Genomic DNA, 26362 nt, shown 5'->3' on the forward strand with positions numbered 1-26362 from the left:
AGGAGAAGCCCCGTGACGCCGAGGCAGAGACGGGAGGGACGCGGCCACGAGCCCAGGGGCGCCTGGAGCCCCAGAAGCTGGAAGACGGCGGAAGGACCCTCCTCTGGAGCCTCGGGAGGGAGCACAGCTCTGTCCCATCTGGATCTCAGTGGCCCTGCCCTGCCTCGATCTCAGTGGCCCTGCCCTGCCTGGGTCTCAGCGGCCCTGTCCCTCCTGGATCTCAGTGGCCCTTCCCTGCCTGGGTCTCAGTGGCCCTGCCCTGCTTGGATCTCAGCGACCCTTCCCTGGGTGGATCTCAGTGATTCTGCCCCTCCTGGATCTCAGGGGTCCTCCCCTGCCTGGGTCTCAGTGGCCCTGCCCCTCCTGGATCTCAGTGGCCCTGCCCCTCCTGGATCTCAGTGGCCCTGCCCTGCCTGGATCTCAGGGGTCCTGCCCTGCCTGGATCTCAGTGGTCCTGCCCCTCCTGGATCTCAGTGGTCCTGCCCCTCCTGGATCTCAGGGGTCCTGCCCCTCCTGGATCTCAGTGGTCCTCCCCTGCCTGGGTCTCAGGGGCCCTGCCCTGCCTGGATCTCAGGGGTCCTGCCCCTCCTGGATCCCAGGGGTGCTGCCCCATCTGGATCTCAGCGGTTCTGCCCTGCCTGGATCTGACTTCTTGTGTGCAGAGCTGGGGAAGGACAGCTTCTTTGGTTTTAGGCTGATGATCTTGGGGTCATTTGTTCAGGCGGCCGTAGAAGGTGGAGTAGAGCCCTTGCCTCCCCGTGTGAAGGACCATGGAGCCTCGTCAATGCATAACATGCGTCATCAAGGCTACTGATTATGCAGCATACTGGTTTTGGGTCACTTCCACAGCTGGTGGTGTGGGGGAGGGAGGTGAGAGGGGCAGGCTGGTTTAGGGCTGTGTGCACAGCAGGGACAGAAGGACTGAGCACGAGTGCCGCGAGTACCCTGAAGCCTGGTCGTCCCCTTAATAAGGCTAATGGGATTTTGTGCGGTGATCGGCCTGGGCTCACCCGGGGCCTCCCGCAAGGAGCTCCTGGGAGCGGCAGTGAGCGGCTGGCCGCCCCCAGCGTGCTGACAGACCCACACTCCGCACAGCTGGGACGGCCCGGGGCCCGGTTTGGACGGAGGCCCAAAATGAGCTCCCCGCAGGAACAGGGCTTCCGGCTCCTGACCGAGTACACGAATGGTTTCATGCTGTCCCAGGTAGGAATGGGGTGCGGAGAACATTCCAGCTCGCCTGCCTGGCCTCCCGGGGGCGGGAGCTGCGTGTGGGCAGCGGGGACTGAGAGCTTGATGGGATGGGAAGGAGGACTTCCTGGGGGAGGCGGGGAGGTCGCGGAGGTACCGGCGGGTGTCTGGACACAGGCGAGGCCGGCGGGGCGCCTGGGAGCCTTCCCTGAAGGGCGGTGATGGAAATAGTTGAGACAGGCTGTGATTGGGGTCATAGAGGGCTCCCCGTTAACACGCTCGGGACGCGGGGGACGCGGCTGGAACACGCGAGTCCGGGGGTCCGTGCACAGCGCAGCGCGCGTCACTCTCGTCCCCGCTGGGGTCTGAGCTCGGACGATCCCGTGGGAGATCAGGACACACAGCCTCCCCCCCACCCCCCCATTCGCAGAAATGGTGGCATTTCTGCGAAACATCCAGAAGGAGCACATGCGTAGAAACGGGAACCAGGCTGCGCTTTGCCAGGCCCTGGGGCGGGGGCTGGGCAGCGACCGCTCAGGGGGACGGGCTGTCCTTCCCGGGGGTGGGGGAGAATGTTCTGGACCCGGACAGAGGTGGGTGGCGTGGGATGGGACAGCACCGCGAACGTACCGGTCGCCCCTGAGTCGTTTCATTTAAGACGGTGAGGCCTGAGCCTTGTGCTGCGTGCATTTTCCTTCCGTAGGAGAGTAGAGGCCGGTTACACTCGGGTTTTGTGTTTTCCTGGTTTATTTTTGTGTGTTTTATTTATTTATTTATTTATTTATTTATTTATTTATTTATTTGTTTGTTTTAATGTTTATTCTTGAGAGAGAGATAGAAAGAGACAGAGAGAGAGGGAGACACAGAATCCCAAGCAGCTCCAGGCTCTGAGCTCTCAGCACAGACCCGGTCGCGAGGCTCGAACCCGCGAATCGTGAGACCATGAGCTGAGCCCAAGTCCCACGCTCAACCGACTGAGCGCCCCAGGGGCCCCCTCGGTGCGGTATTTCCAAGCCCCAGCGGCCTCAAGCCTGTGCCCAGAGGAGGACCTGGGCCGAGGGGAGGGGTCTCTGGCAGGACGCCCACAGGCTTTGCTGGAAATGTCTTGGGGTCCGGGCGCTGAGCACGTGCGCGTGCAGGGGCGGGGGGTGTCGGTGCAGAAGGTAGGAACGCCCTCCCCCCATGTGGGCGCGTCTCCGGAGACGATGCGCTTGTCCCAGGGTTTTTGCAGACAGATGGCCAGGGATGCAGGGTCGGGGGGAGCACGACTGGGCAGGTGTGTGTGCACCCAGTGGGGTCCAAGCCAGGGGTACCGTGTGCGTGACTTGGAGGGCCCTGAGCGGGGGGGGGGGGGGGGGGGGGTCCTGAGACACGGGGATGTGTTCGTGGCCCTCCCGGGTCACAGACTCGCGGGGATCGTAACGCGGTCGTCGTTGCACGTGCTGGATGCCTGACGCGCCTGCTGGGCACCGCGAGTTGAAGCGGAACGCCGTCCCCTGCACCCCGAGTGGGCTCGAGGGCCCCCCGGAGTCGGTCTTCGGCCCCCAAGGGTTAAGGACGCCTCGGGGAGAGCCTCGCGGGTAGTGAGAAGGCGCATCCTGCCGGAAGACAGCCGCAACGAGGGGCTGGTTTCCTGGGGCTTGAACGTGTGACTCGTGGTCCCAGGGGTGGCGGGCGCGTCCCACGTCTGGGGACCGGCGTCTGTTCCCCACACGACCCGGTGGACGGACCCTGAAGGCGGCCGTGATGCGATCATACGTAACACGACCCCCAAAGACCGTGATGGAGCGATGCTTCCCATGACCCTGAAAGACTAGCACTCACCGCGACCTCGACCAAATGACTTAGTGAAACCCAAATAGGCTAGGTCACACAGGCTCAGCACACGATCTAACCGAGTCCTAATAGGACTTAGTGCCACATGATCAGAATACCGGTCAATACACCTTTCACCAAAGAGGACCTAATACCGTGTGGTTGGAGTAAAGCTGGACGCAGCCAGAGGGAAGGAGTTGGTGCACCGTTAACGGAAGAAGAACTAATCCAAGCCGCATAGGATGAGTTCCCACAAACTTCATACAGGGAGACTTAACACAAACACCTTAGCACAGGGAGAGTTAACACAACCTTAGTATAGGGAGAGTTAACACAATATTAGTACAGGGAGAGTTAAGACAACCTTAGTACAGGGAGAGTTAACACAACACCCTTACTACAGGGACAGTTAACACAACTTTAGTATAGGGAGAGTTAACACAACCTTAGTATACAGAGAATTAACACAATATTAGTACAGGGAGAGTTAACACAACACCCTTAGTACAGGGAGAGTTAACACAACTTTAGTATAGGGAGAGTTAACACAATATTAGCACAGGGAGAGTTAAGACAACCTTAGTACAGGGAGGGTTAACACAATATTAGTACAGGGAGAGTTAACACAACCTTAGTACAGGGAGAGTTAACACAACCTTAGTATAGGGAGAGTTAACACAATATCAGTACAGGGAGAGTTAACACAACCTTACTACAGGGAGAGTTAACACAATATTAGTACAGGGAGAGTTAACACAACCTTAGTATACAGAGAATTAACACAATATTAGTACAGGGAGAGTTAACACAACCTTACTACAGGGAGAGTTAACACAACCTCAGTACAGGGAGAGTTAACACAACCTTAGTATACAGAGAATGAACACAATATTAGTACAGGGAAAGTTAACACAATATTAGTACAGGGAGAGTTAACACAACCTTAGTACAGGGAGAGTTAACACAATATTAGTACAGGGATAGTTAACACAACCTTAGTATAGGGAGAGTTAACACAACACCCTTAGTGCAGGGAGGGTTAATACAACCTTAGTACATGGACAGTTAACACAACCTTAGTACAGGGAGACTTAACACAATCTTAGTGTACAGAGAGGTAAAACAACATTAGTACCGGGAGAGTTAACACAACCTTAGTACAGGGACAGTTAACACAATCTTACTACAGGGACAGATAACACAACAATGTTAGTACAGGGACACTTAACACAACCTTAGTACAGGGAGACTTAACACAACACCCTTAGTACAGGGAGGGTTAACACAACCATAGTACAGGGAGAGGTAACACAACAACGTTAGTACCAGGAGAGTTAACACAACCTTTGTACAGGGAGAGTTAACACAACAACCATAGTACAGAGAGAGGGATAATAACCTTAGCACATGAAGAGTTAACACAAATTTAGCACAGAGAGAGTTAACACAGCCTAAGCAATGAGAGAGTTAACACAACATTTTTACAGGGAGACTTAACACAACAACCTTCGTACAGGGAGCGTTAAGGCAAAGAGCTTCATACAGGGAGAGTTAACACAACTTTAGTACAGGGAGAGTATACACAACCTTACTACAGGGAGAGTTAACACAACAACCTTAGTACATGGAGAGTTAACACAATGTTACCACAGAGAGAGGTAACACAACCTTAGTACAGGGAGGCTTAACGCAACCTTTGAACAGTGAGACATAGCACAACAACCTTCGTACAGGGAGACTTAACACAACAACCTTCATACAGGGAGAGTTAACACAACCTTTCTACAGGGAGAGTTAGCACAACCTTAGTGTAGGGAGAGTTAACACAACATTAGTACAGAGATATTTAACAAATTCTGGGTACAGGTAGAGTTAACACAAATTTAGTACAGGAAGAGTTAACACAACCATAATACAGAGAGAGTTAACACAACAACATTTGTACGGGGAGAGTTAGGACAACCTTAGTACACGGAGAGTTAACACAACAACCTTAGTACATAGAGAGTTACCACAACCTTCGTACAGGGTGAGCTAACACAACCTTAGTACAGGGAGAGGTACCAAAACAACCTTATTACAGGGAGAGATAACACAACCTTAGTACAGGGAGAGTTAACACAACCTCATCAAAGAAAGAGTTAACACAACCTTAGCACACGGACAGTTAACACAATATTAGTACAGGGAGAGTTAAGGCAACCTTAGTACAGGGAGAGTAAACACAACACCCTTAGTACAGGGAGGGTTAACACAACCTTAGTACAGGGACAGTTAACACAACCTTAGTACAGGGACATTAACACAACCTTAGGAAAGACAGAGTTAACACAACGTTAGCACAGGGACAGTTAATACAATATTAGCACAGGGAGAGTTAAGACAACCTTAGTACAGGGAGAGTTAACATAACACCCTTAGTACAGGGAGGGTTAACACAACTTTAGTACACACAAGTTAACACAAGTTGACACAACCTTAGTACAGGGACAGTTAACACAACCTTAGTACAGGGACAGTTAACACAACCTTAGTACAGGGACAGTTAACACAACCTTAGCAGAGAGAGAGTTAACACAACCTTAGCACAGGGACAGTTAACACAACAACGTTAGTACAGGGAGAGTTAACACAACCTTAGTACAAAGAGAGTTAACACAACCTTAGTACAGGGAGAGTTAACACAACCTTGTTACAGGGAGAGTTAACACAGCTTTAGCAAAGAGAGGGTTAACACAAGCTTAGCACAGGGAGAGGTAACACAACATTAGTACAGGGAGACTTAACACAACAACCTTCGTACAGGGAGAGTTAACATAACCTTAGTAAGGGGAGAGTTAACACAACAACCTTAGTACAGGGAGACTTAACACAATCGTAGTACATGGAGAATGAATACAACCTTAGTAGAGGGAAAGTAAACACACCTTAGTACAGGGAGACCTAACACAACGTTTGTACAGGGAGACATAACACAACAATCTTCATACAGGGAGAATTGACACAACAACACAACAATGTTAGTAAAGACCGAGCTAACACAACCTGAGTATAGTGAGAGTTAACACAAACTTAGTACATGGAGAGATAACAAAACCTTAGTACAGGGAAAGTTAACACAACCTTAGTACAGAGATGGCTAACACAACAACCTTAGTACAGGGACACTTAATACAACAACTTTAGTACAGGGAAAGTTAACACAACCATAGTACAGGGAGAGTTAACACAACCCTAGTACAAAGAGAGAGTTAACACAACCTATATACAGAGAGAGTTAACACAACATTTGTCCCAGGAGACTTAACACAACAACCTTTGTACAGGGAGAGTTAACACAACATTAGTACAGGGAGACTTAACACAGTCTTGGAACAGGGAGGGGTAACACAACCTTAGTACAGGGAGAGTTACCACAGTCTTGGTACAGGGAGAGTTAACACAATCTTACTACAAGGAGAGATAACAAACTATCTTAGTACAGGGAGAGTTAAAACAACAACCTTCGTACAAGGAAAATTAAAACAACCTTAGCACAGGGAGAGTTAACACAACCTTAGTACAGGGAGAGCAACACAACATTAGTACAGGGAGAGTTAACACAACAACATTCATACACGGAGAGTTAACACAACAACCTTAGTATAGGAAGAGTTAACACAACCTTACTACAGGGAGACTTAACACAACAACCTTCATACAGGGAGAGTCAACACAACCTTTCTACAGGGAGAGTTAGCACAACCTTAGTGTATGGAGAGTTAACACAACATTAGTACAGGGAGAGTTAACATAACCTTAGTACAGGGAGACTTAACACAACAACCTTAGTATAGGGAGAGTTAATGCAGCCTTAGTACAGGGAGAGTTAACAAAAACTTAGTACAGGGAGAGTTAACACAACCTTAGTACAGGGTGAGTTAACACAAACTTAGTACAGGGAGAGTTACCAAAACAACCTTATTACAGGGAGAGATAACACAACCTTAGTACAGGGAGGGTTAACACAACCTTAGTACACGGAGAGTTAACACAACCCGAGTACAGGGATACTTAACACAATCTTAGTATAGGGAGAGGTAAAACAACTGTAACACAGGGAGAGTTAACACAACCTTAGTACAGGGAGACTTAACACAATCTTAGTATAGGGAGAGGTAAAACAACCTTAGTACCGGGACAGTTAACACAACCTTAGTACAGGGGGAGTTAACATTCTTACTACAGGGAGAGTTAAGACAACCTGAGCAAAGAGAGTTAACACATCCGTAGTACAGGGAGAGTAAACACAACCTTAGTACAGGGAGAGTTAATATAACCTTAGCAAAGAGAGAGTTAACACAACCTTAGTACAGGGACAGTTAACACAACAATGTTAACACAACCTTAGTACGGGGACAGTTAACACAAAAATGTTAGTACAAGGAGAGTTAAGACAACCTTAGTACCGGGAGAGTTAACACAACACTCTTAGTACAGGGAGGGTTAACACAACCTTAGTACAGGGAGACTTAACACAACAACGTTAGTACTGGGAGAGTTAACACAACCTTTGTACAGGGAGAGTTATCACAACCACCTTAGTACAGAGAGAGTAATAATAACCTTAGCACATGAAGAGTTAACACAAATTTAGAACAGAGAGAGTTGACACAGCCTAAGCAATGAGAGAGTTAACACAACATTTTTACAGGGAGACTTAACACAACAACCTTTGTACAGGGAGCGTTAAGACAAAAAGCTTCATACAGGGAGAGTTAACACAACCTTAGTACAGGGAGAGTTAACACAACAACCTTAGTACATGGAGAGTTAACACAACGTTACCACAGGGAGAGGTAACACAACCTTAGTACAGGGAGGCTTAACACAACCTTTGAACAGTGAGACATAGCACAACAACCTTCGTACAGGGAGACTTAACACAACAACCTTCATACAGGGAGAGTTAACACAACCTTTCTACAGGGAGAGTTAGCACAACCTTAGTATAGGGACAGTAACACAACATTAGTACAGGGGGATTTAACACATTCTTAGTACAGGTAGAGTTAACACAAATTTAGTACAGGAAGAGTTAACACAACCGTAATACAGAGAGAGTTAACACAACAACATTTGTATGGGGAGAGTTAACACAACCTTAGTACATGGAGAGTTAACACAACAACCTTAGTACAGTGAGAGTTAACACATAATTAGTAAAGGGAGATTTAACAAAGTCTTAGTACAGGGAGAGTTAACACAACCTTAGTACGTGGAGAGTTAACACAACAACCTTAGTACAGGGAGAGTTAACACATAATTAGTAAAGGGAGATTAACAAAGACTTAGTACAGGGAGAGTTAACACAACCTTAGTACGTGGAGAGTTAACACAACAACCTTAGTACAGGGAGAGTTAACACATAATTAGTAAAGGGAGATTTAACAAAGTCTTAGTACAGGGAGAGTTAACACAACCTTAGTACAGGGTGAGTTAACACAACCTTAGTACAGCGAGAGTTACCAAACAACCTTAGTACAGGGAGATATAACACAACCTTAGTACAGGGAGAGTTTACACAAAAACCATAGTACGGGGTGAGTTAACACAACCTTAGTACAGGGAGTGGTAACACAACACCCTTAGGACAGGGAGAGTTAATACATCCTTAGCACAGTGAGGTTTAACACAAAGTTAGCACACAGTTAACCCAACGTTAGCAAAGACAGAGTTAGCACAAAATTTGTGCAAGGAGACTTAACACAACCTTCGTACAGGGAGAGGTAAGACAACCTTAGTACAGGGAGAGTTAACACAACAACCTTAGTACAGGGAGACGTAACACAAACTATGTAGAGGGAGACTTAACACCACAACCTTCATACAGGGAGACTTAACACAAAACCTTAGTACAGGGATAGCTAACACAACAACTTTAGTAAAGGGAGAGTTAACACTACCTGAGTACTGGGAGAGTTACCACAACCTTAGTACAGGGAGAGTTAACACAACCTTAGTACGTGGTGAGTTAACACAACCTTAGTACAGGGAGATATAACACAACCTTAGTACAGGGAGAGTTAACACAACCTGCGTACAGGGAGAGTTAACACAACATTAGCACAGGGAGAGTTAACACAATATTAGTACAGGGAGAGTTAACACAACAACCTTAGCACAGGGAGAGTTAATATAACAACCTTAGTACAAGGAGAATTTAAACAGTCTTAGCACAGGGAGAGTTAACACAAATTTAGCACAGAGAGTTAACACAACCTAAGCAATGAGAGAGTTAGCACATCATTTTTACAGGGAGGTTTAACACAACAACCTTTGTACAGGGAGAGTTAACACAACATTTCTACAGGGAGCATTAAGACAAAAAGCTTCATACAGAGAGAGTTAACACAACCTTAGTACAGGGAGAGTTAACACAACCTTAGGACAGGGACAGTTAATACAAAAACTTTAGTGCAGGGAGAGCTACCACAACTACTGTAGTAAAGGGAGAGTTAACACAACCTGAGTACTGGGAGAGTAAACACAACCTTAATACAGGGAGAGTTAACACATCCTTAGTACACGGAGACTTAACACAACCACCTTAGTACAGGGATAGTTAACATAACCTATTACAGGGAGAGTAAGCACAATGTTAGTACAAGGAGAGTTAACACAACCTTAGCACAAGGAGAGGTAACACAACCTTAGTACTGGGAGACTTAACACAACATTAGTACAGGGAGATTTAACACAGTCTTAGTACAGGTAGAGTTAACACAACCTTAGTATAGGGAGAGTTCATACAACAACTGTAGTATGGGGTGAGTAAACACAACCTTAGTACAGGGAGAGTTAACACAACAACCTTCATACAGGGAGAGTGAACACAACCTTACAACAGGAAGAGTTAACACAACAACCTTCGTACAGGGAGAGTTAACAAAACCTTCATACAGGGAGAGTTAACACAACAACCTTCGTTCAGGGAGAGTGAACACAAGTTTACAACAGGGAGAGTGAACACAACTTTACAACAGGGAGAGTGAACACAACCTTACAACAGGAAGAGTTAACGCAACAACGTTACAACAGGGAGAGTTAACAAAACCTTAGTACAGGGAGAGTTAACACAACAAGTTTAGTACAGGGAGCATTAAGACAAAAAGCTTCATATAGAGAGAGTTAACACCACCTTAGTACAGGGAGAGCTAACACAACAACCTTAGTACAGGGAGAGTTAACCCTACCTCAGCACAGGGAGAGTTAATACAACATTAGTACAGGGAGATTTAACACAGTCGTAGTAGAGAGAGAATTACCACAGCCATAGTACAGGGAGAGTTAACACATCTATAGTATAGGTAGAGTTAACACAACAACCATAGTACGGGGAGAATTAACACAACCTTAGTACAGGGAGAGTTAGCACAACAACCTTAGTACAAGGAGAGTTAACACACCTTTTGCACTGGGAGAGTTAACACCACCTTAGTACAGGGAGAGTTAACACCACCTTGGTACAGGGAGAGTTAACACAATATCAGTACATGGGATTTAATACAGTCTTAGTACAGGGAGAGTTAACACAACAACCTTAGTACAGGGAGAGTTAACACAACCATAACACAGGGAGAGTTAACACAACATTAGTAGAGGGAGATTTAACACAGCCGTAGTAGAGAGAGAATTACCACAACCGTAGTACAGGGAGAGTTAACACATCTGTCGTATAGGTAGAGTTAACACAACAACCGTAGTATGGGGAGAGTTAACACAACCTTAGTACAGGGAGAGTTAGCACAGCAACCTTAGTACAAGGAGAGTTAACACACCTTTTGCACTGGGAGGGTTAACACCACCTTAGTACAGGGTGAGTTAACACCACCTTGGTACAGGGAGAGTTAACACAATATCAGTACACGGGGATTTAACACAGTCTTAGTACAGGGAGAGTTAACACAACAACCTTAGTACTGGGAGAGTTAACACAACCTTAGTACTGGGAGAGTTAAAACAACAACCTTAATACAGGGGTAGTTAACACAACCTGAGTACAGGGAGAGTTAACACAACCTTAATACAGGGCGTGTTAACATAACATCTTAGGACAGGGATAGTTAACACATCCTTAGCCCAGTGACGGTTAACACAGGGTTAGCACACAGAGAGTTAACACAACCTTAGCAAAGAGAGAGTCAGCACAAAATTTGTGCAAGGAGACTTAACGCAACAACGTTCATACAGGGAGAGTAACACAACAACCTAGTATACAGAGATGTAACACAACCTATGTACAGGGAGACTTAACACAAAAACATTAGTACAGGGATAGCTAATACAACAATCTTAGTAAAGGGAGAGTAAACACAACCTTAGTACAAGGAGAGTTAACACAACCTTAGTACGGGGAGAGTTAACGCAACTTTAGTACAGGGAGAGTTAACACAACCTTAGCACAGAGAGAGTTAACACAACTTTAGCACAGAGAGAGTTAACACAACTTTAGCACAGAGAGAGTTAGCACAACCTTTGTACAAGTAGACTTAACAACCTTCGTACAGGAGAGTTAACAGATCATTCGTATAGGGAGAGTTAAGACAACGAGCTTCATACAGAGAGAGTAAACACAACCTTAGTACAGGGATAGCTAAGACAACAACCTTAGTACAGGGAGAGTTAACACAAACTGAGTATAGGAAGAGGTATCACAACAGCCTTAGTACAGGAGAGTTAACACAATCTTAGTACAGGGACAGTTAACACAACAACCTTAGAACAGGAGAGTTAACAAACCCTAGAACAGGGAGAGTTAACACAACCTTCGTGCAGAGAGAGTTAACACAACGTTTGTCCAGGGAGAGTTAACACAACAACCTTCGTACAGGGAGAGTTAACACAACAACCTTCGTACAGGGAGAGTTAACACAAAAACCTTCATACAGGGAGAGTTAACACAACATTAGTACAGGGAGATTTAACACAGTCTTAGTACAGGCAGGGGTAACACAAACTTAGTAGAGGGAGAGTTAACACAACCTTAGTACGGGGGAGCAAACAGAACTATCTTAGTACAAGGAAAGTAAACACAACAACCTTAGTACAGGGAGAGTTAACACACCCTTAGCACAGAGGGAGTTAACACAACCTTCGTACAGGAAGAGTTAACACAACATTAGTACAGGGAGAGTTAACACAATATTAATACAGGGAGATTTATCACAGTCTGAGCACAGGGAGAGTTGACACAATAACCTTAGTACAGGAAGAGTTAACACCGCCTTAGTATAGGGAGAGTTAATACAAACTTAGTACAACAACCTAGTACAGGGGTGGTTAACACAACCTGGGTACAGGGAGAGTTAACAGAACCTTAGTACAGGGAGAGTTAACACAACAACCTAGCACAGGGAGAGTTAACACATCCTTCGCAGTGAGGGTTAACACAAAGTTAGCACAAAGAGACTTAACACAACGTTAGCAAAGAGAGTTAGCACAACATTTGTGCAAGAAGACTTAACACAACAACCTTCGTACAGGGAGAGTTAATGCAACAACTTCAGACGGAGAGTTAACAGAATCTTAGTTCAAGGAGAGTCAACACAACCTTAGTACAGGGAGTTAACACAACAACCTAAGTACAGGGTGAGTTAACACAACTTTAGTACAGGGAGAGTTAAGACAACAACCTTAGTCCAGGGAGAGTTAACACAACCTTAGTACAGGGAGAGTTAACAGAACAACTTTTGTAAAGGGAGAGTTAACACAACCTGAGTACAGGGAGAATTAACACAACCTTAGTACAGGGAGAGTTAACACAACAACCTTAGTACAGGGAGAGTTAAAACACCTTAGCACAAGGAGAGTTAAAAGAAACTTAGCACAGAGGGAGTTAACAAAACTAAACAATGAGGGAGTGAAGACAACATTTGTACATGGAGATCTAACACAACATGCTTTGCATAGGGAGAGGTAACATAACTTTCGTACAGGGAGAGTTAAGACAACAAGCTTCATACAGGAATGAGTTAACACAACCTTAGTACAGGGAGAGTTAACACATGGTTAGTACAGGGACACTTAACACAACAACCTTAGTACAGGGATAGTTAACACAACCTAATACAGGGAGAGTTAACACAACCTTTGTGCAGGGATACTTTACACAACAACCTTCGTACAGGGAGAGTTAAGACATCAAGCTTCATACAAGGAGAGTTAACACAATCTTAGTACAGGGAGAGTTAACACAACAACCTTAGTACAGGGAGAGTTAACACAAAAACCTTATTCCAGGGAGAGTTAACACAACATTTGTACAGGGATAGTTAACACAATCTAGTACAGGGAGAGTTAACACATAACCTTAACACAGGGAGAGCTAACACAACCTTAGTACCAGGAGGGTTAACACAACCTTAGTACAGGGAGAGTCAACACAACAAACTTAGTACAGGGAGTGTTAATACAACTTTAGTACATGGAGAGTTAACACAACCCTTGTTCTGGGAGACTTAACACAACAACCTTTGTATAGGGAGACTTAGCACAACAACCTTCATACAGAGAGAGTTAACACTACCTTAGTACAGGGAGAGTTAACACAACAACTTTAGTTCAGGGAGAGTTAACACATCCTTAGCACAGATAGAATTAACACAACCTTAGCACAGAGAGTGTTAACACAACCTTTGTACAGGGAGAATTAACACAACAACCTTCTAACAGGGAAACTTAACACAACCTCCATACAGGGAGGGTTAAGACAAGAAGCTTCATAGATGGAGAGTTAACACAACCTTAGTACACAACAACTTTAGCACAGGGAAAGTTAACACAAACTTAGCACAGAGAGTGTTAACACAACCTATGCAATGAAAGAGTTAACACAACATTTGTACAGGTAGAGTTAACGCAACAACCTTCATACAGGGAGACTTACCACAACCTTTGTACAGGAAGATATAACACAACAACCTTCATAAAGGGAGACTTAACACAACCTGAGTCCTGGGGGAGTTAACACATGGTTAGTACAGGGAAACAAACACAACAACCTTAGTACAGGGATAGTTAACACAACCTTTGTACCCGGAGACTTTACACAACAACCTTCGTACAGGGAGAGTTAAGGCATCAAGCCTCATACAGGGAGAGTTAACAGAACATTAGACAGGGAGAGTTAACACAACCTTAGTACAGGGAGAGTTAACAGCACCTTAGTACTGGGAGAGTTAATAGAACCTTAGCACAGGGAGAATTAACACAACCTTACTATAGGGAGAGTTAACGCAACCTTAGTACAGGGAGATTTAACACAAACTTAGTACTGGTGGAGTTAGCACAACCTTAGTACAGGTGGAGTTAAAAAAAACAATTTTATGGGGAGAGTTAACATAACCTTAGTACAGGGAGAGTTAACACAACCTTTTTACAGGGAGACTTAACAAAACAACTTAAGACAGGGAGAGTTAACACAACCTTAGTACAGGGAGAGTTAACAGCACCTTAGTACTGGGAGAGTTAATAGAACCTTAGTACAGGGAGAATTAACACAACAACCTTACTATAGCGAGAGTTAACGCAACCTTAGTACAGGGAGATTTAACACAAACTTAGTACTGGTGGAGTTAAAAAACAACAATTTTATGGGGAGAGTTAACATAACCTTAGTACAGGGAGAGTTAACACAACCTTTTTACAGGGAGACTTAACAAAACAACTTAATACAGGGAGAGTTAACACAACCTTAGCACAGAGAGAGTTAACACAACCTTTGTACTGGGACTTAACACAACAACCTTCATACAGGGAGAGTTAACACAACCTTCAGACAGGGAGAGTTAAGACAACAAGCTTCATACAGGGTGATTTAACACAACCTTAGTACAGGGAGAGTTAACACAACCTTAGTACAGGGAGAGTAAACACAATCTTTGTACAGGGAGACTTAACATTCTTCATACAGGGAGAATTAACACAACAAGCTTAGTACAGTGAGAGTTAACACAACACCTTCATACAGGGTGATTTAACACAACCCTAGACGGGGAGTTAACACAACCTTGGTACAGGAAGAGTTAACATAACCTTTGTACAGGTAGACTTAACACAACAACCTTCGTACAGGGAGAGTTAACACAACTTTCATACAGGGAGTTAACACAACAACCTTAGTACAGGGAGAGTTAACATAAGTACAGGGAGAATTAACACAATCTTAGTACAGGGAGAGTTAACACAACAACCTTCTTACAGGGAGCGTTAACACCACCTTAGTACAGTGTGAGTTAACACAACAAACTTAGTACAGGGAGAGTTAACACACCAACCTTAGTAAACGGAGAATTAACACAACAATCTTAGTACAGGGAGAGTTAAAACAACCTTAGCACACAGAGATTTAACACAAACTTAGCACAGAGAGATTTAATACAACCTAAGCAATGAGAGAGTTAACAAAACATTTGTATAGGTAGAGTTAACACAACAATCTTAGTACAGGGAGAGTTAACACAACCTTAGCACAGGGAGAGTTAACACAACATTTGTACAGGGATAGTTAACACAATCTAGTACATGGAGAGCTAACACAACAACTTTAGTACAGAAAGAGCTAACACAACCTTCGTACAGGGAGAGTTAAAGACAATAAGGTTCATACAGGGAGAGTTAACACAACAACCTTAGTACAAGGAGAGTTAACATAACCTTAGTATAGGGAGAGTTAACACAATTTTAGTACAGGGAGTGTTAACACAACCTTCGTACCGGGAGAGTTAACACAACCTTAGTACAGAGAGTTCACACAACCTGAGTACAGGGAGAGTTAATACAACAACCTTTGTACAGGGAGAATTACCACAACCTTTGTACAATTTTAGCACACAATTTTAGTACAGGGAGAATTAACACAACTTTAGTACATGGAGTGTTAGCACAACCTTCATACAGGGAGAGTTAAGGGATCAAGCTTCATACAGGAAGAGTTAACAGAACATTAGATGGGGAGAGTTAATACAACATTAGTACAGGGAGAGTTAACAGAAAATTAGTACCGGGAGAGTTAACAGAACCTTAGTATGGGGAGAGTTAACACAGCAACCTTAGTATAGGGAGAGTTAATGCAACCTTAGTACAGGGAGATTTAACACAACCTTAGTACAGGTGGAGTTAAAAAAACAACCATTTTATGGGGAGAGTTAACACAACCTTTTTACAGGGAGAGTTAACACAGCAACACTCTTACAGGGAGACTTAATAAAACAACCTTAATACAGGGAGAGTTAACACAACAACCTTATTTCAGGGAGAATTCACACAATCTTAGCACAGAGAGAGTTAACACAACCTTTGTACTGGGACTTAACACAACAACCTTCATACAGGGAGAGTTAACACAACCTTCATACAGGGAGAGTTAAGACAACAAGCTTCATACAGGGTGATTTAACACAACCTTAGTACAGGGAGAGTTAACACAATCTTTGTACAGGGAGACTTAACACAACATTCTTCATACAGGGAGAATTAACACAACAAGCTTAGTACAGTGAGAGTTAACACAACACCTTCGTACAGGGTGAGTTAACACAACCCTAGACAGGGAGAGTTAACACAACCTTGGTACAGGAAGAGTTAACATAACCTTTGTACAGGTAGACTTAACACAACAACCTTCATACAGGGAGAGTTAACACAACTTTCGTACAGGGAGTTAACAACTTTAGTACAGGGAGAGTTAACATAAGTACAGGGAGAATTAACACAATCTTAGTACAGGGAGAGTTAACACAACCTTCATACAGGGAGCATTAACACCACCTTAGTACAGTGTGAGTTAACACAACAAACTTAGTACAGGGCGAGTTAACACACCAACCTTAGTAAAGGGAGAATTAACACAACAATCTTAGTACAGGGATAGTTAACACAACCTTTGTATCTGGAGACTTTACACAACAACCTTCGTATAGGGAGAGTTAAGGCATCAAGCTTCATACAGGGAGAGTTAATAGAACATTAGATGGGGAGAGTTAACACAACCTTAATACAGGGAGAGTTAACAGCACCTTAGTACCGGGAGAGTTAATAGAACCTTAGTACAGGGAGAGTTAACACAACAACCTTATTTCAGGGAGAATTCACACAATCTTAGCACAGAGAGAGTTAACACAACCTTAGCACAGGGAGAGTTAACACAAACTTAGCACAGAGAGATTTAATACAACCTAAGCAATGAGAGAGTTAACACAACATTTGTATAGGTAGACTTAACACAACAATCTTAGTACAGGGAGAGTTAACACAACCTTAGCACAGGGAGAGTTAACACAACATTTGTACAGGGATAGTTAACACAATCTAGTCCAGGGAGAGTTAACACAACAACCTTAGTACAGGGAGAGTTAACACAACCTTAGTACAGCGAGATTTAACGCAACAACCTTAGCACAGGGATAGTTAACACAACCTTAGTAGAAGGAGTTAACAAAATCTTAGTACAGGGAGAGTTAACACAACAACCTTAGTACAGGGAGAGTTAAGGCCACCTTAGTACAGGGGGAAATAACACAACCTTAGTACAGGGAGACTTAACACAACATCCTTCATATAGGGAGTATTAACACAAGATTAGTACAGGGAGATTTTACACAACCTTAGTACAGGGAGAGTTAACACAACAACTGTAGTACGGGGAGAGTTAAAACAACCCTAGCACAGGGAGAGTTAAAACAAACCTAGCACAGAGGGAGTTAACACAACCTAAGCAATGAGAGAGTTAACACATTTGTACAGGGAGACTTAACACAACAACCTTCGTACAGGGAGAGTTAACGCAACCTTAGTACAGGGAGAGTTAGCACAACAACCTTCATACAGGGAGAGTTAATACAACCACCTTTGTACAGGGAGAGTTAGCACAACAATCTTTGTACAGGGAGAGTTAACAAAATCTTAGTACAGGGGGAGTTAACACAACAACATTCGTACAGGGAGACTTAACACATCCTTTTTATAGGGAGAGTTAAGACAACAAGATTCATATAGGGAGAGTTAACACAACGTTAGTCCAGGGAGAGTTAACAGCACCTTAGTACAGTGAGAGTTAACACAGCAATCTTAGTAAAGGGAGAGTTAACACAATCTCATACAGGGAGAGTTAACACAACAACCTTTTTACAGGGAGAGTTAACACAACCATTTTACAGGGAGAGTTAACACAACCATTTTACAGGGAGAGTTAACACAGCAACCTTCGTAGAGGGAGACTTAACACAACAACCTTCAAACAGGAAGAGTTAACATCACTTTAGTACAGGGAGAGTTAACACGACAACATTAGTTCAGGGAGAGTTAACACAACCTTAGCACAAAGAGAATTAACACAACCTTAGCTCAGAGAGAGTTAAGACAAGCTTTGTATGTGGAGACTTAACATGGCAACCTTCGTACAGGGAGAGTTAACACAACCTTCGTACAGGGAGAGGTAAGACAACAAGCTTCATACAGGGTGATTCAACACAACCTTTGTACATGGAGAGCTAACACAACAACCTTAGTACAGCAAGAGCTAACACAGCCTTCGTACAGGGAGAGTTAAGACAGTAAGGTTCATACAGGGAGAGTTAACACAACAACCTTAGTAGAAGGAGAGTTAACATAACCTTAGTATAGGGAGAGTTAACACAATTTTAGTACAGGGAGTGTTAATACATCCTTCGTACAGGGAGAGTTAACATAATCTTAGTACAGGGAGGGTTAACACAATGTTAGTGCAGGGAGAGTTAACACAATCTTGTAGGGGGAGAGTTAACACAACCTTAGTACAGAGAGTTAACACAACAACCTTTGTACAGGGAGAGTTACCACAACCTTTGTACAATTTTAGTACACAATTTTAGTACAGGGAGAATTAACACAACCTTAGTACATGGAGTGTTAACACAACCTTCGTACAGGGAGAGTTAACACAACAACCTTCTTACAGGAAGAGTTAACATAACCTTAGTATAGGGAGAGTTAACACAATTTTAGTACAAGGAGAGTTAAGATAACCTTAGTATAGGGAGAGTTAACACAACCTTAGTACAGAGAGTTCACACAACCTTAGTACAGGGAGAGTTAATACAACAACCTTTGTACAGGGAGAGTTACCACAACCTTTGTACAATTTTAGTACACAATTTTAGTACAGGGAGAATTAACACAACTTTAGTACATGGAGTGTTAGCACAACCTTCGTACAGGGAGAGTTAACACAACAACCTTCTTACAGGGAGCGTTAATACCACCTTAGTACAGTGTGAGTTAACACAACAAACTTAGTACAGGGAGAGTTAAAACAACCTTAGCACACAGAGATTTAACACAAACTTAGCACAGAGAGATTTAATACAACCTAAGCAATGAGAGAGTTAACAAAACATTTGTATAGGTAGACTTCACACAACAATCTTAGTACAGGGAGAGTTAACACAACCTTAGCACAGGGAGAGTTAACACATTTGTACAGGGATAGTTAACACAATCTAGTACATGGAGAGTTAACACAACAAGTTTAGTACAGAAGGAGCTAGCACAACCTTCGTACAGGGAGAGTTAAAGACAATAAGGTTCATACAGGGAGAGTTAACACAACAACCTTAGTACAAGGAGAGTTAACATAACCTTAGTATAGGGAGAGTTAACACAATTTTAGTACAGGGAGTGTTAACACAACCTTCGTACCGGGAGAGTTAACACAACCTTAGTACAGAGAGTTCACACAACCTGAGTACAGGGAGAGTTAATACAACAACCTTTGTACAGGGAGAGTTACCACAACCTTTGTACAATTTTAGTACACAATTTTAGTACAGGGAGAATTAACACAACTTTAGTACATGGAGTGTTAGCACAACGTTCGTACAGGGAGAGTTACCACAACAACCTTAGTACAGGGGGAGTTAAGACAACCTTCGTACAGGACTAGTTAACACAACCTTAGTAGAATACCAAGTAATGAAAGGGTGACAACAGGTGATACAATCTTAAATAAGAGGCGGTGTGACTATAACAGAGCACTAACCGTACAAACTCGTGCAGATTTAGTATGATTTTAACGGGATTTTATAGATAGAGCTTGTCGATAAATGGATAGAACTTTACCCCCAGGAGCCTCTTGGCAGTGTCTGGGCACGTTTTTGATTGTCACAGCCGGGATGGGGGCGCCCCTGGCCTGTGGCAGGTGGAGACCAGAGACGTTGCTCATCGCCCTACGGTGCACAGCACGCCCGGTCCCAGAGGGTCTTCGGCCCCCGATGTCCGCCGTGCTGAGGTCCGGAAGCCCTGGCTTCACGCACAACACTTGGTAGGACCCTCATCACAGGGTACGAGGTAACACAGCATGACGACAGGCCCCCGGTCCCCTCGGCCGCGGGCCTCTTTGGGGCTGTGCAGTGAGCTCAGTGCGGGAGGAAACTGTAGCCTCGACGCTCGAGTTGGACGCAGGCGGACCTACCGCTATTCGCGTCCTGGCACGTGTGGAGCCGGCGCTCGTCATCCGTGTGCGGTGACCATGCTGTGGGTCGCGCCTGTCTCCAAGGGCCATCTGCCCACGTGGGACGTGAGTGGCCACTGTCAGCGAGGTCGCCCCGGCCCTGCACCCATGCGAAACACTGTGCAAGAGGGAAAGCACAACGCGGTGATGATTTGCCGGTTCCTGGAAGACTTTGCGCATCACTTGCAGGCACGAGCTGTGAAGGTCCCCAGACGGAGCCGTGGGCACAACACAAGCGACAGGCGTCGCGGCCCTGAGGCCCCCTTGCAGGGAAGGTCGCTGCTGAGAGTCGGGACGCAAAGGGTGAAGCTTCCTTCTGACGCTGTGTCTTTGCCAGGACGGGTCCCAGGCTGTTTCTTTGCGGGGCGATGCTGTTCCGGGCCCGACGGCGGGGCAGGCGGGGGGCGGTTTACTGAGCATCTTGTGGAGCCAGACGGGGTGGGGGGGGGGGGGGGGGGACGGCGGGAGGCGGTACCCCAGAGCCGCTCGGGCGCCCCCTTGCGGGCTGCCCAGCCGCTGGAGGGGCTCGTCGCGCCCTGCTTGCTCCGGGCCGCCCTCCGCCCAGCCCTGGCCCTCACCCGCCCTGAGGACCAGCCTGTCCGCTGGATGGCGACACCCTGGACGGCTGGTCGACCCCACAGCGCCCCCCCCCCCCGCCCCAACCAGCGGCACGAACAGGTGCTCCCCAAGTGCACAGTGGAAGCGTATTCGTATTTGGTTTGGTTTGGTTTCGTTTTTTGTTTTATCTTGTTTTATTCTATTTTATTTTACTTTTTTATTTTATTTTATTTTATTTTTTGTTTTATTTTACTTTATTTTTTGTTTTATTTTGTTTTATCTTTTGTTTTATATTGTTTTATTTCCTTTTGTTTTATATTATTTTTTGTTTTATTTCGTTTTGTTTTGTTTTATTTTCTTTTGTTTTATTTTTTGTTTTATTTTCTTTTGTTTTGTTTTATTTTATTTTGTTTTATTTTATTTTGTTTCGTTTTGCTATGTTTTATTTTGTTTTATTTATTTTATTTTATTTCTTTTCATTTCATTACATTTTAGTTTATGTTATTTTGTTTCATTTTGTTTTGTTTATTTCATTTCATTTCATTTTACTTTATTTCATTTCCTTGTATTTTGTTTTGTTTTATTTTATTTCATTTATATTATTTTATTATATTTCATTTCATTATATTTTATGTTATTTTGTTTTGTTTTGTTATGTTTTATTTTATTTTATTTATTTTATTATATTTCCTTTCATTATATTTTATTTTGTTTTGTTTTGCTTTGTTTTATTTTATTTCATTACATTTCATTTTATTTTATTTCATTTTATTCTATTCTATTTTACTTTATTTTGTTTTGTTTTGTTTTATTTCGTTCCATTTTATTTTATTTTGTTTTCTTATGTTTTATTTTATTTATTTTATTTTATTACACTTTAGTTCATTTTATTTTATTTTATTTTATTTTATTTATTTATTTTATTTTATTCTAATTTATTTTTCCTGTTCCTTACTTTGTATTTAAATTTAACTTAATTTTTTCTTTTCCTTATTTCATCTTACTTTATTTTATATTTTAATGAGTTTTATTTATTTATTTTTAATTTTTTTTAATGTTTATTTGTTTTTGAGACACAGTGCGAGTCAGGGAGGGGCAGAGAGACAGGGAGACACAGAATCTGAAGCAGGTTCCAAGCTCTGAGCTGTCAGCACAGAGCCCGACGCGGGGCTTGAACTCACGAAACGCGAGATTGTGACCTGAGCCAAAGTTGGACGCTTAACCGACTGAGCCACCCAGGCGCCCCTTTTTTTTTAATTAAAAAAAATTTTTTTTTAATTTTTTTTTTAACGTTTATTTATTTTTGACACAGAGAGAGAGAGAGCATGAACAGGGGAGGAGCAGAGAGAGAGGGAGACACAGAATCTGAAACAGGCTCCAGGCTCTGAGCTGTCAGCACAGAGCCCGACGCGGGGCTTGAACTCACGGACCGCGAGATCATGACCTGAGCCGAAGTCGGATGCTTAACCGACCAAGCCACCCAGGCGCCCCTAAAAAAATTTTTAACGTTTATTTATTTTTGAGACAGAGGGAGACAAAGCCTGAGTGTAATTTTTTATTTTATTTATTTGTTTCACGTACTAGATTCTGTTCTGTTTAAAATACTTATTTATTCAAATTTTATTTATTTTATTTGTTTTATGTACTCTACTCAAATATTTAAATACCTTAGTATTTAAAATATTAATTTAACATATTCAAACATTTGTTTAAGTTCTGTTTAAACACTTTTTTGTTTTCAATTTAAAAAATTAACTGGAGGTTTCGATTTAAAATTTAATTTGACAATGTTATTGTTTTTATTTAAAAAATTTTTTTTAATTTTTAATTTTTTTGAAAATGTTATTGTTTTAAAATAGAAATACCACAAAGTTCACTGTTTTAATTGTTTTGCATGCACAGATCAGTGGCTCTGAGCCCATTCACTGTTTTGCACTTATCATCACCATCATCTCCAGAACTTTCCATCTTCCAAACTGAAGCTGTGTCCCCATGAACCACTGACTCCCCGTCCCCGTCCCAGCCCCTGTCTCCACCATCTACTCTCTGTCTCTGTGGATGTGTCTTGTTTAGAGACGCCATATATGTGGGATCACACAGGACCTGTCCTTCTGTGTCTGGCTTGTGTCACTGAGCATCACGTCCCCAAGGTCCATGCACGTTGTTGCAGAACGTCCTTCCTTTTCAAGGCTGCATGGACCACAGTCTGCTCATCCTTCCATCCATCCGTGGACACTTGGTTCTTCCACATCTTGGCTCCCGTGGATAACGCTCCGGTGAGCACAGATCCACAAGTGCCTTTTCCAAGGTCCACTTACAATTCCTTGGAGTCCACACGCAGAAGCAGAACTCCTGGTTTCCACAACCATTGTGTCTGAGTTTTTAAGGAACGGCCATAGCGTTTTCCATGGCAGCACTGTGTCCTCTGAAATCACATCCCTGCCTCCCCGCGCTTCTGTGAGTGTGGTCCCCAGGACGCTCGCTCACCGCTGGCCCCTTGTTTCCGAGGTTCTGTTTGCCGCCTGTGAGCTGGGTGTGTTTGACCTCCTCTCCGAGGCCCTGGAGCCCCTGGGCTCAGCGGCAGTGGCTGTGCGTCTGGGCACCAGCTCCCATGGGACACAGCTCCTGCTGGACACCTGTGTGTCCCTGAAGCTGCTTCAGGTGGAGACGAGCAGAGGAAAAGGTAAGCCGGCTTGGCATTTCAATACGTACGTGGCACAGTTTTCCCGTGAGGAACCAGAGAATAAGTATTTCCAGCCGTGTAGGACATGTTGAAGCAGCTTTGGGCTCAAGGAGGCTTTATGTAAATGAGTGGGCGTGCCTGGGTTTCAATAAAACTTTATTTACACACACAAGCAGTGGGCCACATTTACTGCCCAGGCTGTACTTTGCTGACCGCATTCTAGGGGTCTCCAAGGGCTGGTGCATGCATTGCTACCCTCACGAGTTATCCAGTGAGCAAGTGAAAAATGGGGGGAAATCGCCCACAAGGGAGTAATTCTCAATCGAACTATATCTATCCCGTTAAAGAGTTGCCATTCGATCTGACATTATATCCTTATTTTGGTGTTGAGATGGCTTCTCTCTTATGAGATGTGGTGATGGTGGGTTCTGTTTTGCTTTTAATGTCCTTACTTGGCAAAATTCAAGATTTTAGCTGTATGTTGCTCGTTCTGTCCATTTTTAGGATGCTAGATTCGTGAACCCTGGTTCCCAGGACAGGAGACAAGGACGCACGCTCAGGGATTGGCACTTTACAGACGTGCAGGGAGGGGGTAGCTCGCAGCCGGGACTTGTCTCAAGGCTGCACGGTGGCCTCTGGGCACATGACATTGACTTAGAATCCAACCTATTCTTTGTGTTTCTTTGCAGCTTTATATCAAAACACAGAGCTCTCCAGCACCTACCTGGTCAGGGCCAGTCCCAAGTACCAGGGCAACATGCTTCTGTACCTGGCCAGGACGACGTACCTGTGCTGGGGCCACCTGGCCCAGGCCGTGAGGTGAGTGAGGGGTCGGCGGCATGGACGGGGCCCCAGGGTTCCCTGCAGGCTGGTTTCAGGGCATCTGTGCAGTTGAACTGCCAGGTTTCCCTTAGAATCAAATGCAACCCTGCTGGGTCTGGGGTCCAGAGCAGGTGTGAGAAACCCCCTGGTCCTAACCGACGTAATTCACGTAGTGCTAATCTGTCCTGATGACAAGTCCTTGACTTTCAGTGGTGCCCAGGGAAAGGGCCTTGGGCTGAGGAAGCAAAGTGGGGAAGGGGGTGTACAATAAGATACTGCTCCCACAACTATTCTTGGGGTTGGCACTGGGGGCGTCTGTGGCTGGACCAGAGTCTGAGGTGGGGCGTCCTGGGCTGTGCAGGGAGTTGAGCAGCGTCCCTGGTCTTCTCCCACCATGTGTTGGTACAATCATTCCAATTATGATAATAAAAAAAATGTCCCGACATTTCAAGTGCCTCTTGGGGACAGAATCACCTGCAAGTGGAAACTGCTGAAATAGACAGATGGGTGGGTAGGTGGGTAGATAATAGATACATAGATGGGTGGATGGATAGCTAGATACATCGATATGATGGATCATGGATAGATATAGGGATAGATAGATAGATAGATAGATAGATAGATAGATAGACATGATGGATGGATGGGTAGAAGGATGGATGGATAGATAGATAGATAGATAGATAGATAGATAGATAGATATAATGGATGGATGGATGGATAGATAGATAGATAGATAGATAGATAGATAGATAGATAGATATAATGGATGGATGGATGGATGGATGGATGGATGGATGGATGGATAGATGGATAGGTAGGTAGATAGATAGATAGATAGATAGATAGATAGATAGATAGATATGATGTATGGGTAGATGGATGGATGATGGATAGATAGATAGATAGATAGATAGATAGATAGATAGATGATAGATAGATAGATAGACAGACAGACATGATGGATGGATGGGTAGAAGGATGGATGGATGGATGGATGGATGGATAGATAGATAGATAGATAGATAGATAGATAGATACATAGATACATAGATACATAGATAGATATGATGTATGGGTGGATGGATGGATGGATGGATAGATAGACAGACAGACATGATGGATGAATGGGTACATGGATGGATGGATAGATAGATAGATAGATAGATAGATAGATAGATAGACAGAGAGACATGATGGATGGATGGGTACATGGATGGATGGATAGATAGATAGATAGATAGATAGATAGATAGATAGATAGGTAGATAGATAGATAGATAGATAGATAGATAGACAGACATGATGGATGGATGGGTAGAAGGATGGATGGATAGATAGATAGATAGATAGATAGATAGATAGATAGATAGATGTGATGGATGGATGGGTAGATGGATGGATGGATAGATGATAGATAGATAGATAGATAGATAGATAGATAGATAGATATAATGGATGGGTGAATGGATGGATGGATAGGTGGATGGATGGATGGATAGATAGATAGATAGATAGATAGATAGACAGATGATAGATAGATAGATAGATAGATAGATAGATAGATAGATAGACATGATGGATGGATGGGTAGAAGGATGGATGGATGGATAGATAGATAGATACATAGATACATAGATATGATATATGGGTGGATGGATGGATGGATAGATAGATAGACAGACATCATGGATAGATGGGTAGATAAATAGACAGACAGACATGATGGATGGATGGATACATGGATGGATGGATAGATAGATAGATAG

The 26362-nt window shown here is 43.8% G+C and overlaps 1 protein-coding gene across 1 annotated transcript in view; it reads left to right on the forward strand.

The window, feature by feature from the left end:
- The first annotated feature begins 770 nt into the window (after nucleotides 1-770).
- Nucleotides 771-26362, forward strand: part of ASMT (acetylserotonin O-methyltransferase) — a 29451-nt gene continuing 3859 nt past the window's right edge. The window contains exons 1-4 of the mRNA XM_053891378.1: nucleotides 771-870; nucleotides 1028-1203; nucleotides 23375-23771; nucleotides 24461-24590. Coding sequence (XP_053747353.1) covers nucleotides 771-870; nucleotides 1028-1203; nucleotides 23375-23771; nucleotides 24461-24590 — 803 coding nt within the window. The remainder of the gene's footprint in view (nucleotides 871-1027; nucleotides 1204-23374; nucleotides 23772-24460; nucleotides 24591-26362) is intronic.

The sequence above is a fragment of the Panthera pardus genome, unplaced genomic scaffold, assembly GCF_024362965.1.
Source record: "Panthera pardus isolate Hobbes unplaced genomic scaffold, ASM2436296v1 HiC_scaffold_27, whole genome shotgun sequence".
Classification (NCBI taxonomy): domain Eukaryota; kingdom Metazoa; phylum Chordata; class Mammalia; order Carnivora; family Felidae; genus Panthera; species Panthera pardus.